A 16096-nucleotide genomic window follows, 5' to 3' on the forward strand; every position below is an offset into this window, starting at 1 on the left:
TATTTGTTTAAAAATTCAATATATGTACAATGCAAAAATTGCAAAAGTCCAAACACTCAGAAAGATATAAAATGCATAGCAAAAGTTTTCAAAAGCTACTGTCCTGGACGCCAGCACCAAACCCTGCTGAAATATATTATTGTTTTCTTGGGTGATTTGAAAAATTACAATCAGATTTATGCATTCAATGTATGACTGTACTATAAATTATTTTTTCTGTATTGATCAACGTTTATGTTGGATATCTTTTTTTCTATTACACACATGTGGCAGATAAAGACTTATGCATTTATCTTGGTTTAGAATAGATACTAATCAGGAGAATTTCTTGATAAAATGATCAGCTCTCTTTGAAATTAGTAAGCATCCCTAAATTAATCTTCAAAATCATGGCACTAATTAATGCTCTGAAAAAAGCATATATGATTGCCTAACTTTCGATACCTATGTCAATTTTGTGTATCTATCTACCTGTATATCTCTATATATGTGTTTTCATTTCAATGACTCTTAACAGTAAAATGACAATGCATTGTTTCATTTAGGTGATAATGCTCTTAAGACCTTTGTTAGTTATTGCTAAATTGTTTTCCACAGGTTATACCATTTCACACTTTTATTAGCAAAGTGTGAGAACATCTCTTTTAACATTCTTTCACTCCCAGATGTTATTATAACTTCTTATTTGTCTTATTTTGATAGTCAGTAAATGCTTCATTTGACTTATTAGTGATTGTGTTAATAGTAATAACTACCTAAATGCTTCATTTGACTTATTAGTGATTGTGTTAATAGTAATAACTACCTCTAAGTAATATTTCTTTTATTTAAATCATGCTCTATTGCCACACAACAAAAAAACACTCAAATGCAATTGTGTAAAACTATTTTTTAATAGTAATGGATTCTGTGGGTCAGGGATTTATTCAGGGCCTGGTGGAGGTGGTTTGTTTCTCATCCACAATTTTTAGGGCTTTAGCTGAGAATATTCAAATGGCTGCAGACTGGAATTGTCTGGAGACATCTTCACTTAGATGTCTGGAAATTGTGCTGTGATGATTCAAAGGCTACGCTGCACTGGGACTTTGAATTAGAAAACCTACACATGGCCCCTCCAAGTGCTTTGAGCTTCTTAACATGGTAGCTGGATTCCAAGAAGGAGCATTCCAAAAAAAAAAAAAAAAGTCACCAATTAATTGGGGAGTGAATAGGTGGCACCTGCACAGAAAAGGACATTGGATAAAAGACCTTGTTGTTGTAGCCAGTACTGGAAAATACACTCAGCCACATTAATTTCTTATATGTTATTGAGCTAGAACATTTTCTCACAAATTTGCCACCTATATGCTCTTTATTATAGATAGTTATTAACACCAATTGCCAAAAATGTCATTTGGAAATTACCCATTAATACTACTTGCTTGGGCTGGGTAAAATGACTCATGCTTGTAACTCCAGCATTTTGGGAGGCTGAGGTGGGTGGATCACTTGAGGTCAGGAGTTCGAGACCAGCCAGGCCAACATGGCAAAATCTCGTCTCTACTAAAAGTACAAAAAGTAGCCGGGCATGGTGGCGTGTGCCTGTAATCCTAGTGACTCGAGAGGCTGAGACAGGAGAATGGCTTGAACCCGGGAGGAGGAGGTTGTAGTAAGCTGAGATTGTGCCACCTTTCTAGAGCAAATATGATAACCCTTAATCATATTATATTAATTTTTTAACTTACCTATTAGCGTTTCCAACTCAAATTAAGATATATTTTAAAATTTATATTTATTTTTTCTAATAAAAATTTAACTTTCCAAGAAATTTAACCCTACATTAATTAATTTTTACATTTCAGATACAGAGAGACATTCTTTCTCAAAACTTTATTTCTGCCATTGAAATTATTTATTTACCAAATATAATTCAACCATTAAAATGCTGTTATTAGCTATTAAAATATGGTTAATATATTGAAGGAAAAAAATCCTACTATATTATATATTAATAGCAGAAACCTGTTCATTTGGGCTTTTCTCTTTTTTTTCTTTCTTTTTTTTTTTTTTTTAGCAATGCAGTGAAAATTTATTTCAGAGTTCCAATAGGCAACCATTAATAATCAATGTTTTCATGCAATGACTATGTGGCCACTTTCTTTTCTATTTTGTTCAACTCAGTTATTTTGTGTAATGAACTTTGCCCATTTGTCTTTGAAATTTATTCCTTGGCCATAGTAACTTTTGGTTTCATATAACATTTTAATTTTCAAAGATTTCACATCAATTTTTTCTTTCATTTTTATTTTACTTTAAGTCCTGGGATACATGAGCAGAATGTGCAGGTTTGTTACATAGGTATACATGTGCCATGGTGGTTTGCTTCACCTAGTAACCCGTCATCTATGTTTTAAGCTCCACATCCATTAGGTATTTGTCCTAATGCTCTCCCTCCCCTTTCCCCCCAGCCCCCAACAGGCCCCGTGTGTGATGTTCCCCTCCCTGTGTCCATGTGTTCTCATTGTTCAACTCCCACTTATGAGTGAGAACATGTGGGGTTTGGTTTTCTGTTCCTGTGTTAGGTTGCTAAGGGTGATGGTTTCCAGCTTCATCCATGTCCCTGCAAATGACATGAACTCATTATTTTTTATGGCTGCATAGTATTCCGTGCTATTCATCTGGGCTTTTCTTTTTTTTTTAACGTCACCCAGGCTGGAGTGCAGTGGCAGGATTTTGGCTCACTGTAACCTCCATCTCCTGGGTTCAAGTCATTCTCATGCCTCAGCCTCCTGAGTTTAGCTGGCATTACAGGCGTGCACCACTATACCCAGCTAATTTTTGTGTTTTAAGTAGAGACAGGATTTCACCATGTTGACTAGGCTAGTCCTGAACTCCTGGCCTCAAGTGATCCACCCGCCTCGGCTTCCCAAAGTGCTGGGATTACAGGCATGAGCCACCGTACCCGGCCCATTTTGGCTTTTCTATGTTAAATTGACGATTAAAGAGTCTATTTTCTCAATTTTCATGGGGTTTAAAAAAGACTAGCATGCATCATACTTCCTATATTCAACTTTGATTGAATACCTGAAACATAGTAAGCTTGAAACATAGTAAGCTTCTTAAGTGTTTGTTAAATTATCCATGAGTGCATAATCACAATGCAATGTAAATAATGCTACAAGAGATATACAGCATCATCCATGGGAGAAATTTTGATTGGAGATTTCTTAGAGAATATCAGTGAAGTCATTTTTAAACAGCATTTTCTTTTGGATAAGTAGGAGTTAGTGCTGTAGGAAAACAAACGAATAAGCAAAAAACCGAATGGAATTCCCCTTCCCCAATAATCAAACAGCTATGGGTATTATCATGCATGCAACTTTAAAGAAAGTCACTTGTGCAGGAGTGTGGATTGGATGAGGGAGGGGGGAGGGGAAACTATGAGGGACAAAGCCTGAGGGCAAACTGTGCAAGGCCTGAGCTGCCCATTCTTGAGGTTAGACTTCCTTCAAAAACAGTAGCACTGCAGGGTTTTTGAAAAGGAGACTGGAATGATCATAATTGAAAAGTTGGTGAGGATGACATAGGCAGCAAAGGATGATGTTTTTCCAGTAAAAGCAGGCTTCAGAAAAACATCGTAAGGTTTGAAGGATATTTGTTTCAAATACTCTAGGACACCCTGGCATACATAGCCAGTAGGCAGAGCTGTCAATGTGGAATTAAAGAGTTTGAGAGCGTGAGTGTGGGAGTTGTAATATTGGCATAAAGTTAGGTCAGTTAGGGTGAGGAAGAGAATGGAATCCTGACATAATGATTAGAGGATACACAAAGGAAGTGAAAACAGAATTTTGCCTTCAAATATAGCTTCAAGCAAATATTTATTAAAAATTTTAGGAATAAGACAATTGAGTTTACTTACATGTATTATATTTATGTGCTGAATTGTTATAAAATGCTAATAACATCTGCCAGCTATTCCAATGGTATTAAAGGACTTACAAACATTTGAAAATGCAATTTAATAAATTATAAAATAAGATTTTTTTGAAAAAATCTTAATATGTATTTTTGGGCCTTGATTATGCATTAAGTACCTTATAAATGACACTCAACGACACCTAACAACACAAACACATATACTCCTCTCCAACCACAATGATAAGTAAAATGGGTAAAACTGTAAATGGATATGGAATTGTTAGTTAGAAGACACTGAGACTTGCCAAGCCTCACCCTGCCTCTGATTCCTCACCTCTAAAAAGAAAATAATATTTGTGGAAAATATTATTGACCCTGTTTACTTCACAGGTTTACTGTGAGGATGAAACAAGATAAATACATGCAAAAGTATTTCCTAAATTTTAAAGTATGATACAAATATATTACTTTTTTAGAGAAAAAAATGTTAAAAAGCAATTAAAATGCAAAACTATTAGCCTTAAAGTCAAAATATTTACTTGCTATTTTACTCCTGTTTTGTATTTTTTCTGCTTGTTTATTTAGTCTTTGGGAAAGGTTTCAAATATCCTTTAATAAATATTTTTATTGCTTGGCAGGAGAAACAAAAAAGAAATGATAGTGAATCACATTCAAAATTAATTTGTGATACACATTATCATGTAGCTATTTAAAGAATTAAACTGCATATTATATTTATTTATTTGAGACATTGTGTAACAATACTGCACTTTCGCCTATTTTCCATTGTTGACAGAAATATATGTAATGAACATTGTGTATTTTACTATTTTTCCTAATCACTAGAAATAGCTAATAAAATAAATGATTGTTTGTTTTGTCCTGTAGTACTTATAATATTCTAGTAGACTTCTAGCATATTTCAGAATATCCCAATGGCACTGAAGACAAGCAAAAGAGTATTAGTTCATGAAGCTGATTTACAAATGGGAAACTCATTTTATTGAGTTGGCATCACATGTGGCACCTGCTGTGCAATGACTCACACCTATTGAAAAGAGCTTACCGCAGACATTCTGGGTTCTGAGGGCATCCCTCAAGGCCCGAAGAGGAAAACTCCCCTGGAGAGATCTACCATTTATATTTTAGAGACACTTTTTTCTGACAAACACATGTACCTGCCCACATTAGTGGTTACTTTCAAGCACAAGAGAAGCCATTGAAAAATTTCTCCATATCACATTGAAACAGAAAATGCAGCCCACATGTTAATACTGGAAATGCCTTGTAAATTTAAAACACATTACTCAGGCAGAAATTCCAGCTGTTAAAACAGAGATAATAGAAAGCCAGTGTAAGTCGTGACCAACATTCTCAATAGGGTTAAACACCAACATTACACATTGCTTGAACCATAAAGGCGATTGCTTTGGGGTCACTGAAAATGTCATCATGGCTCAAGTTTTCTGGTTGATTTGGTTGCTGAATTCTACTTTATGGAAGAGAATTTTATCACTGGCTTTTTAGTATTTTATTGGGTTGTGCACTACATGAAACACTGCGTTTAAGACCACAATGAACTCTCAAAATAACGTGAGAAGTTTCCTTCTGGAATATATAGCTAATATTGAAGTTAGCTGGATCTATGCAAAGCAAATCAATAAAGGTTTGAAAACGGCCTGCTTTCCATCATAATACTATCCAGTCTATGGTAAATTTTCTTCCTTTTTTCTGCTTTAAAAAAATTTCCACATCTCAGTTGCATAAAGTTGCAAAAATATTGTATTGAGACCTGAGGAATTAACATAAATTGGATCAATATGTCTTTCTGTCATATGTAGCTTCACAAGGGAAAGAAAGCCTCAGTTCTAAAACCATGGAACAAAAGATCATGAAATTATTAAAAACTACCATCGAGCCAGTAATTTCATAAAAATGAAAAGCTCAGGTTTTGCTTCTATTCAGTATTGAAGAAAAAGAAAGAAAGAGAAAGAAAGGAAGGAAGGAAGGAAAAAAAAAAGAAAAGAAGGAAAGGAAAGAAGGAAGAAAGAGAGAAAGAAAAGTCATATGGGAAAAGGGAATCCTTAGTTAGCAAATTATTGTACCTCCTTGTTGCATCTCCACGTTACCTTCAAATTACATGCTGTCGCTAACAAGGTCTTTGGGGATAAAATAATAAATCATTTTTATGTTTCAATCTTTGATTTCATTTTTAAATAATTGTCATGTCACACTATGTTATGTTAAACAGAAACTTTAATATATTAATCCTAGCAAGAATCCATCATAAATTGTAAAATTATAGATTAATACAATAATGTATTATCTTTGTTGGGTGTCTGAAGAAATTAAGAATGTGTCTATTCTTCCCTTAGTTGTTCTACTAATCTAATCAGTTTTGCTAAAGCCAATGGCAATCAAAATATGGAAAAAAATAGAAGCATGATTTTACTATTTAGGCAGTCCCAAGGAAGCATGTACAACATGGCATAATAATTTTTACAAATGCTCTAAAGTAAACCTACCTATCTGCAACAACGTTTTTGTATGTTTTTAATAATTTCAGCTTTTATTTTAGAGTCGGGAGTACATGTGCAGGTTTGTTACATGTGTATATGTACTGGGGTTTTGGGTCTTGATTAATCCCATCGCCAGGTACTGAGAATAGTCCCCTAAGGTTAGTTTTTCAACCCTTGCCTCCGTTACTCCCTCTGGTGAGTCTCAATGTCCATTGTTGAGTATGTTCTATAAGTGAGAACATGTGACATTTGGTTTTCTGTTCTTACATTAATTTGCTTAGGATAATGGCCTCCAGCTGCATTCATGTTTCTGCTAAGGAATTATTTTATTCTTTTTATGGCTGTGTGGTATTCCATGATGTATATGTATCACATTTTCTTTATCCAATCCACTGTTGATGGGCACCTATGTTGATTCCATGTCTTTGCTATGGTGAATAATGCTGCAATGAACATACAAATGCATGTGTCTTATTGGTAGAATGATTTATTTTCCTTTGGGCATATACCCAGTAATGGGATTGCTGGGTTGAATGATAATTCTGTTTTAAGTTTTTTGAGAAATCTCTAAACTGATTTCTACAGTGGCTGAATTAATTTAAACAAATTCCCACTGGCAGTGTATGTGTTCCCTTTTCTCTGCAACTTCACCAGCACCTATTATTTATTGACTTTTTAATAATAGCCATTCTGACTGGTGTGACATGGTATCTCATTGTGGTTTTGATTTGCATTTCTCTGATGGTTAGTGATGTGGAGCATATTTTCATATTGTTGTTGGCTACTTGTATGTCTTCTTTCGAGAAGAATTTGTTCATGTCTTTCGCCCACTTTTTAATGGGGTTGTTTTTTGCTTTCGAATCAAGTTCCTTATATATTCTGGATGTTAAACCTTTGATGGATGCATAGATTGTGAATATTTTCTCCCATTCTGCAGGTTGTCCATACTCTGTTGATAGTTGCTCTTGCTGTGCAGAAACTTTTATTTAGGTCCGACTTGTTTAGGTCCCAGCAAGAGATATTCAGAATGATATCCAAGCAAAAGAAGTTCAGAATGACTGGTACACAGGCTATAAAAGCAGCATGTTAGAGATAAAAATGTGCATAATTACCTAAGTACATATAAAATCCCTTATATAAAATTATAGGGACTTAATACTTTATTCTGGAGGCTATGGGTAGTCAATGAATGATTTTTAACCAGAGGAATGATGAGAAAAAAATCACAATTCAGAAAGAACTCTTTGCAGCAGAGTACAGAATTGATGGCTGGGTCTCAGAGAGTTTAGGAGGCTGGTGTTAAAATCAAGGTGATAAGTGGTAAAGGAGCAAAATAAGTAAGTGCCAGAAAGCAGGTAACAGTGTCAAATATTGAAGAAAGAAACAGTAAAAATAGGAGAGAAAAGTATATATTGGGTAATTTTATGAAGAAAATAGAACAATAGTTTGGGGCTTTGTTTATTGCTGTGTTTCTAGTTCCAGGCTTAGTTTCTGGCATACAGAAAACATTATTTTTTTTTCAAGTATTGAATAGCATAATGTTAACATTCAAGAAAGTGAAACAGACACCTCTGCAGCAGCTCATTAACAACCGGTAACCCATAGAGGTCAAAGTTCCAGAGCTTTAAAAAAGTATTGATACAGTTGAAGACCCCTCCACTATACCTGGATGGAGCACTGATCCATATTACCAATGACAGTTACCCCCAAAATGCAAGCAGTCACATCTACCCTCCTTCAAGGGATAGATCCACTATATTTGTCATGTAGATCAGCTACATTGTCACTGGAGACTGGGATCCAGCCATCCTCCCACACATGGTAGAGGCTGACAGCACCTTCCGAATAGGTATCTCTGTAGGTCATGGCCCCATTCCTCCATCTTCAAAGCAAGCATTTCTGGATCTAGTTTTTCTCGCATTGCATCATCCCGGTTGGCTCTCTGCTTTTATCAAAACATCTTATCTCTTAAAGACCCATGTGATTATATTGGGTCTACCTGGGTAAGTCAGGGTAGTCTCCCCTCCTCAAGGTCTTTCCCTTGATCACATGTGTAAAGTCCCTTTTGCCATGTAAGGTAACATATTCACAGGTTCCAGGATTGTGACAATGACGTCTTTGAGGCTCCATTATTATGCCTATTATGGAAACAATTATTCAATTAAGGTAAAGAGATTTTGGAAGCTTCTTGCAAATTGAGTTTGTTGTTAGGGATTTAATTACCAAGAAAGAAGGATTTTAGAAGACATGATGGAAAGATGTGAGTAGGCCAGAAATGTAGTTTTAGTATTCATATTATCTCTAATTAAAATGACCTTTCCAAACAGAGCTCTCTGTGGTATGTAACGACATCATACTGTAGTAATTTAAATGTTAATCTAACAATCAAGTTTCAGGATAGGGTCGAAGAATACCTGTGCAAAGTGATTAGACAGAGGAATTATAGTGCTTTCATGTGTTCAAAGCACCTCTTCATTATTTTGTTGCAAATATAGTCTTCAAAATACACATTACAATATTCTTCGAACTTGAGAAGTATCCCAATCTACAATCTAATCTGACATTGTCTACTCTTTTTGTGTTATTTGACTCCTGGAGCATTATTAACCATCTATTGTTATGCACTGATAAAATGAATGTATCCTCCAAAGATGTGGACTTTTCTTCTCTTTTTATATAAAGAGAATGGTACTTTTCTACTGCAGTGATGTTCCAATAGCTTACATTATTAAAAAAATTAATGGGGTAATAAATTATAATCTGCAGAAAACATGCATTTTATTTTTTGTATTTTTATTTTATTTTTCCACAGGTTATTGGGGTACAGGTGGTATTTGGTTACATGAGTAAATTATTAGCGGTGATCTGTGAGATTTTGATGCATCCATCACCTGAGCAGTATACACTGTACCCTATTTTAAAAATCGAGGCTGGGTGCAGTGGCTCATGCCTGTAATACCAGCACTTTGGGAGGCCGAGGCAGGCGGATCACGAGGTCAGGAGATCGAGACCATCCTGGCTAATACGGCGAAACTCCGTCTCTACTAAAAATATAAAAAAAAAAAAATTAGCCGGGCATGGTGGCGGGCGTCTGTAGTCCCAGCTACTTGGGAGGCTGAGGCAGGCGAATGGTGTGAACCCGGGAGGCGGAGCTTGCAGTGAGCCGAGATGGCGCCACTGCACTCCAGCCTGGGCAACAGAGTGAGACTCTGTCTCAAAAAAAAAAAAAAAAAAAATTATTCATAGTGATGCAGAAAGCAAACCAGAAGAGTTTAATTTAACCTGTTTATTATTTTAAAATGATTACCTGTTGTCTTAGTTTTAGATAGGTATTTGAAGTCTTCTGGAGAAAAGTGAGAAAGGAGGGTTTAGTCAAGGTACATCTGGGTTTCGACCTTAGACATACATCTCTGAGAATGCATGCGCATTCAATATTCCAGACTCAAGTATGCTCAGTGTCAAACTTGAGATTTTTATAAAAGAATATATCCTTTCACAGACTAAGGTAGATTTACATATTGCACAGATTTGTGTCTCCTACATAACTAAAAATTTCAGGATGATTCTGGGTGCCATTTGATTGTTTTCAAAATGTTAGCATGGCAGGTTTCTTGGTGCATGTAGTTTCTTGTTGACTCCATCAACTTCTTCTGAAAGTTGAACACACTGGTATGTAAGATACTGAATACCACAGTCACATGCTAAAATTCGCTAGTCAAATATAGCCTCAAGAACCTATATTATGATTTCTAGTCATGAAAACGTGTAACTTTTCTATGAAAATGTGACTGCATTTTATTCATCTATGCCTGCAGTTCTACAAACTCTGGGATTCTCTTGATCTTAAAATTCTTTCAGTTTTCATTTTCTATTTGCTTCACGCATTTGACAGTTTAATCGAATGTATTAAAATTATTTGAATAAATACGAAATGTACTTGTATTGCTCTTGCAGTTTCAATTTTAGTATATAAGGTGTCTAATTATACCCATTAGATAAAATAACCTCATCAGTCATTAGACATCAAAAGCTGAATTAAGCTATGGAAAACGTTGATTTTTGAAAGCAGCCTAGTATCACTGTCAGCTTTCCATGATGCTGATGTTTGACTATAGTAAAACAAATATAATATGTATATCCCTGGTCTACTATCTATATTGTATAAAGTGGCAATGACTAAAGGGGCAAACAAAGTATTATATTCATATACTTGGTCATTTCCTCCTCCATGAAATGATGTGGGTCTGTTTTGCAAATTTTGGTGAAACTTCTTCAGCGAAAGTGTTAGCTGGGCAGATCTATAATTTTTTCTCATTTGGACAAACTTATTCTCATGTCATTGCAAACTGTCATCTGCAGGAAGTAAACACAAAACATCTCTCTACTGCCATTCATGCTTTCTTCAAATTGGTGTATAGTAGCTATATAGGTAAAACTTTTTTGGCTTAGAATATAAGCTTAGCCACACCTCTGGGTCAGGAGGCCACATTTGTTCTATAGGCTATGTTTTATTATTATTATTTTTAATTTATTTATTTTTGAGACAGAGTTTCACTCTTGTTGCCCAGTCTGGAGTGCAATGGCACGATCTCAGCTCACCATAACCTCCACCTCCCAGGTTCAAGCAATTCTCCTGTCTCAGCCTCCCAAGTAGCTGGGATTACAGGCATGCGCCACAACACCTGGCTAATTTTGTATTTTTAGTAGAGACTGGATTTCTCCATTTTGGTCAGGCTGGTCTAGAACTCCTGACCTCAGGTGATATGCCTGCCTCGGCCTCCCAAAGTGCTGGGATTACAGGCGTGAGCCACTGTGCCCGGCACTAGGCTATGTTTTAAATCCAAGGATAAGACTGCATTGTAATAGTGGTTGGGTGAACTCAGCATTTACTGAAAAGTTTCCAAAATGGCAGGATCAGGATGTGATTTTAGGATATCATAGAGAAAGAGAAAAGAGTGCTAAATAAGAATAGCAAGACAAAGACAGAACAGATAATGTGGGTAAATCAGATGACTAGCAAAGTTAAGATCAAGTTTGAGAGAAGTGCCCTCAACTCTCAGAGGTTACTCCAGACTTTTAAGATTGTTTATAGGTTCGTGGTTCACAGATGAGCAGGGTTGTACATAGTTGCCAAATTGAGCAATATCATGATGATGTTCTATTTTAAATTAGTTTTTTCTACAAGTTTTTCAATATTGATTTTTATCGTCACTTTTCTAAACTACTTTTTTTTACCCAAACCACTTGTAGTACACTTAATGGAGATTAATTATACAAAACAACCTTAAATGAGAATTTTGAAGCCTGGAAACATTAAGGGATAAGTTCTATGATTATATGCTTGAAATAGCCAGTAAAGTAGTTTTTCATGAAAATATTAATTTTCATTATCTGTGTGAAGCCTTATATTAAAATTGAAATATTGTACATAATATGGCATTTGTCGATAAATATTTACAGTACTTATGCATTAGTTATTCTATAAGTTATTAAACCTTGAGTGTTTATACAAATACTATGTGATGAATAATAAAAATGAAAATAAATATTCCAAATTATTGAGAGTAAATTTTGTTATTCTTTTCCAAACTATTAAAAAAATCAATAATACTTTTTGAGTTAAGTTCCTTATACACTCTGGATATTAAACCTTTGTTGGATGATAGCTGGCAAATATTTTCACGCATTCTGTAGGTTGTCTGTTTACTCTGTTGATAGTTCCCGCTGTGCAGAAGCTCTTTAATTAGGTCCCACTTGTCAGTTTTTGTTTTTGTTGCAATTGCTTTTGAGGACTAAGTCAAAAACTCTTTGCCAAGGCTAATATCAAGAAGAGTATATCCTAGGTTTTCTTCTAGGATTCTTATAGTTAGAGGTCTTATATTTAAATCTTTAATCCATATTGAGTTAATTTTTGTATATGGTGAAAGGTAGGGGCCCCATTTCATTCTTCTGCATATGGCTAGTCAGCAATCCCAGTGCCAATTATTGAATAGGGAGACCTTTCTTCATTGCTTATTTTTGTCAGCTTTGTCAAAGATCAGATGGCTGTAGATGTGCAGCTTTATTTCTGGGTTTTCTATTTCATTCCGTTGGTCTATGTGTCTGCTTTTGTACCAATACATGCTGTTATAGTTACTGTAGTCTTGTACTATAGTTTGAAGTTACATAATGTGATGCCTCCAGCTTTTCTTTGTTTTTGTTGTTGTTGTTTGCTTAGCATTACTTTGGCTATTCAGGCTCTTTTTTAGTTTCTTATGAATTTTAGAATAGTTTTCTTCTAATTCTGTGAAAAATGATGTTGATAGTTTGATAGGGATAGCAATGAATCTGTAGATTGCTTTGGGCAGTATGGCCATTTTAACTATGTTGATACTTCCAGTCCATCTGAATGGAATGTTTTTCCATTTGTTTGTATCATCTGTGATTTTCTGCAGCAGTATCTCCTTATAGAGGTCTTTCACCTTGTAGAGATTTTTCACCTCCTTGCTTAGATGTATTTCTAGATATTCTGGTTTTATTGCGTGTGGGTATTTTAAATTAGATTGTGTTCTTAATTTGGCTCTCAGCTTGAATGCTGTGCGTGTATAGAAATTTTGCTGATTTTTGACATTGATTTTGTATCTTGAAACTTTATTGAAATCATCTATCTGTTCTAGGAGACTTTCAGCAGTCTTTAGAATTTTCTAGGTATAGAATCAATCAGTGAAGAGAGATGGTTTGACTTCTTTTTCTGTTTTGATGCCTGATTGCTATTGCTAAGACTGCCAGTGCTATGTGGAATAGGAGTGGTGAGAGTAAGCATCCTTGTCTTTTTTTGTTCTTAAGGGGAATGCTTCCAGCTTGTGTCCATTCAGTATGATGTTTGTGACTTTGTCATATATGACTCTTATTATTTTGACAAATGTTCCTTCAATGCCTAGTTTGTTGAGGATTTTAATCATGATAATCCCATTAAAGAGTGGATGAAGGATATAAACAGGTACTTCTCAAAAGAAGACATACAGGAAGCCAAAAAACATTTTAAAAAGCTCCATATCACTAATCATCATAGAAATAAAAATCAAAACCACAATGAGATATCTCACACCAGTCAGGAAGGCTATTATAATAAGTCAAAAATAACAGATGTCAGAGAGGCTGTGGAGAAAAGGGAAAGCTTATACACTCTTAGAAGGAGTATAAATTAGTTCAGCCACTGTGGAAAGAAGTTTAGAGATTTCTCAAATAACTTAAAACAGAATTACCATTTGACCCTGCAATCCCAATTACTGGGTAAATATCCAAAGGAAAATGAATCATTCTACCAAAAAGACAATGTGTGTTTGAAATACTTTGAGCTCCTCTACTAACTCACTCATATGTTCATTGCAGAATTATTCACAATAGCAAAGACATAAATTCATCCTAAATGCCCATTAATGCTAGACTGGATAAAGAAAATGTGGTATTGATACACCATGGAATACTACACAGCCATAAAAAAGAATGAAATCATGTCCATTTCAGCAAAACTGATGTAGGTAGAGGTCATTATCCTAAGTGAATTAAGGCAGGAACAGCAAACAAAATGCTGCATATTCTCACTTATAAGTGAGAGCTAAATATTAGGTACATGCAGACATAAAGATGGCAGTAATAGAGACTGGAGACCACTGGAGGGGGATGAGAGGGAGGGGGGCAGGGGCTGACAAAATACCTATTGGACACTATGCTTACTACCTGGCTAATGGGATAATTTATACCCCAAACTTCAGCATCACACAATAAGGCCATATAACAAACCTGCACATGTTCCCCTTATATCAAAAATAAAAGTCTAATTTATAAAAAAATCAACAACAGCATTCTTGATATGCTTGATAAAAGCCCACTATCATTTTTAACATTGAACCTCCTTTTCGTTAACCTTTTTCCAGCAAGTTTCTATTCCTTTCAAATATTTAATTGACACATCTCAGAACAAATAATATAGTCCCATAAAATGATTTAAAAAGTGCTATTTTCTTTCATCACCTGCATACTTTTTCAGAGGAGTGAGAGAACTCATATGGGTCTGTAAAACCCATGTGCTTATTTATAAAACCCAGTTTGTCTCTAAACAAATTGATGCTACTGGTGCTCTATTTAGAATACATGCTTTATAAATAATCGAAGTTTAATATGTTTTACCTAAGCAATTAAATGATTATTAGAGGAGGCATGTTCATAATGATTTTTCTGGTTTTCTTTCAAGGATCCTCTGTTTCACCTGGAATCACCCAGACCTGAGAGAGGAAGGGGCAGATGTCCTTTTGACCCCAGCTCCTCCTTCATCTCCACTTTAATTGGTAATTGTCATTCCCACAGACATCAGGTGGTAGTCGTAAAGATTTTAAAACGTATATTTCAACTTCAGTTACATTCTTTCAGCATTTCTTTATATACTATGCCTTGTCATGTCTATTTTCTGGTGCTCGAAGCAATGATATTAAATTTCAAGCCATGTTAACCTGAGCAATTTGACTCTAAAATAAGTGCAGATTTGACTCTAAAATAAGTGCAATTTGACTCTAAAATAAGTGCTATAAAGTGTGTGTGTCTCACTCTGCGAAAACAAATTGTCATTTAATATCTCATATATTTGGTGTCATTTGATGCTTATAAAATGCAATTATATGAAGACTTTATAATTGCCAGAGAAACGAAACTATTTTAATATGTATGTTAATTCTTCATGTTTCAATTACTTTGTGACTTCAGAGAACTTTTAATATTCTTTGTGGTATCTTTCTGTTATTAGTAGAATTCAGCAGAAACTCATCTCTTTTGAGAACTTAAATTTATTTATCTAAATTTCTGTTAATCTAGAATGTAAACTATAGAAGTTGACCCGCTCAACCTATCACTAAGTGTACATATTGAAATAATGACATGAGTTGATAAATTTGGATCTGGAGTTCAATTCGATTCAATTTAATTAGACAAAGTACCAAACAATCTCACTTAAGACACAACTAAGTAACATTTTCGTACAATTTGGGGTTAAAAATTACAAACTTGGCAAACTATTTCAGCACTGTGACAATAAAGACTGATGAATGAGCTCCTAAGCATGCAATTAAAAAGAGCAATCCCCAACACAAACATAGGTACTAATGGTAATGATTTTCTTCCCTCAGTGTTGAGAGGTTCTGATGCACATATGGTGCAGATGTGCAAGGTTCCATTATTACATTTATAATGTTTAGAGTTATATGCTAATATTAGGTCATCTTCTTCGCAGAAAATGAGAAAGTACAAAATAAGATGTAGAGACTTCACATTCTAAATAAACAATTAAAACTTAAAACTCTCTCCTGATGATTAAACCATGTTATACTTGATTTAGAGTTGATATAGATGCTACTGTGTATTCTTGAGAATCTATGTTCCCTGAACATATTCAAGTCAGTTTATTTTGATGGGTCTTGCATTCTACTCCCTACATCTGGTTCTCAGGTGTAAAAAAGTAAAGCTTTTCAAAATCTATGTATTTATATAGCAAACAGCTCATGTTAACTCTAATTAATGGGAAAAGTTTGATTTACTTCAGCTTCATAATAGGACAAGGCTATAAAATAAGAATTATATAGTAATTAAGTTTTTCAGGGGCTTGAATAAAGGTACAATATTTGAGAAAAATAAATATTAAAGAAAAATAT

At 34.8% G+C, this 16096-nt stretch overlaps 1 protein-coding gene across 3 annotated transcripts in view; it reads left to right on the forward strand.

The window, feature by feature from the left end:
• The window catches only part of SEMA3E (semaphorin 3E), a 290196-nt gene that overhangs the window by 220868 nt on the left and 53232 nt on the right, over window positions 1-16096 (forward strand). For all 3 annotated transcript variants that reach the window (XM_024249880.3, XM_054559579.2, XM_054559580.2), the window contains exon 5: window positions 14650-14743. In XM_024249880.3, the coding sequence (XP_024105648.2) occupies window positions 14650-14743 (94 nt within the window). The remainder of the gene's footprint in view (window positions 1-14649; window positions 14744-16096) is intronic.

This window comes from Pongo abelii, chromosome 6 (genome assembly GCF_028885655.2).
Source record: "Pongo abelii isolate AG06213 chromosome 6, NHGRI_mPonAbe1-v2.0_pri, whole genome shotgun sequence".
Taxonomy (NCBI): domain Eukaryota; kingdom Metazoa; phylum Chordata; class Mammalia; order Primates; family Hominidae; genus Pongo; species Pongo abelii.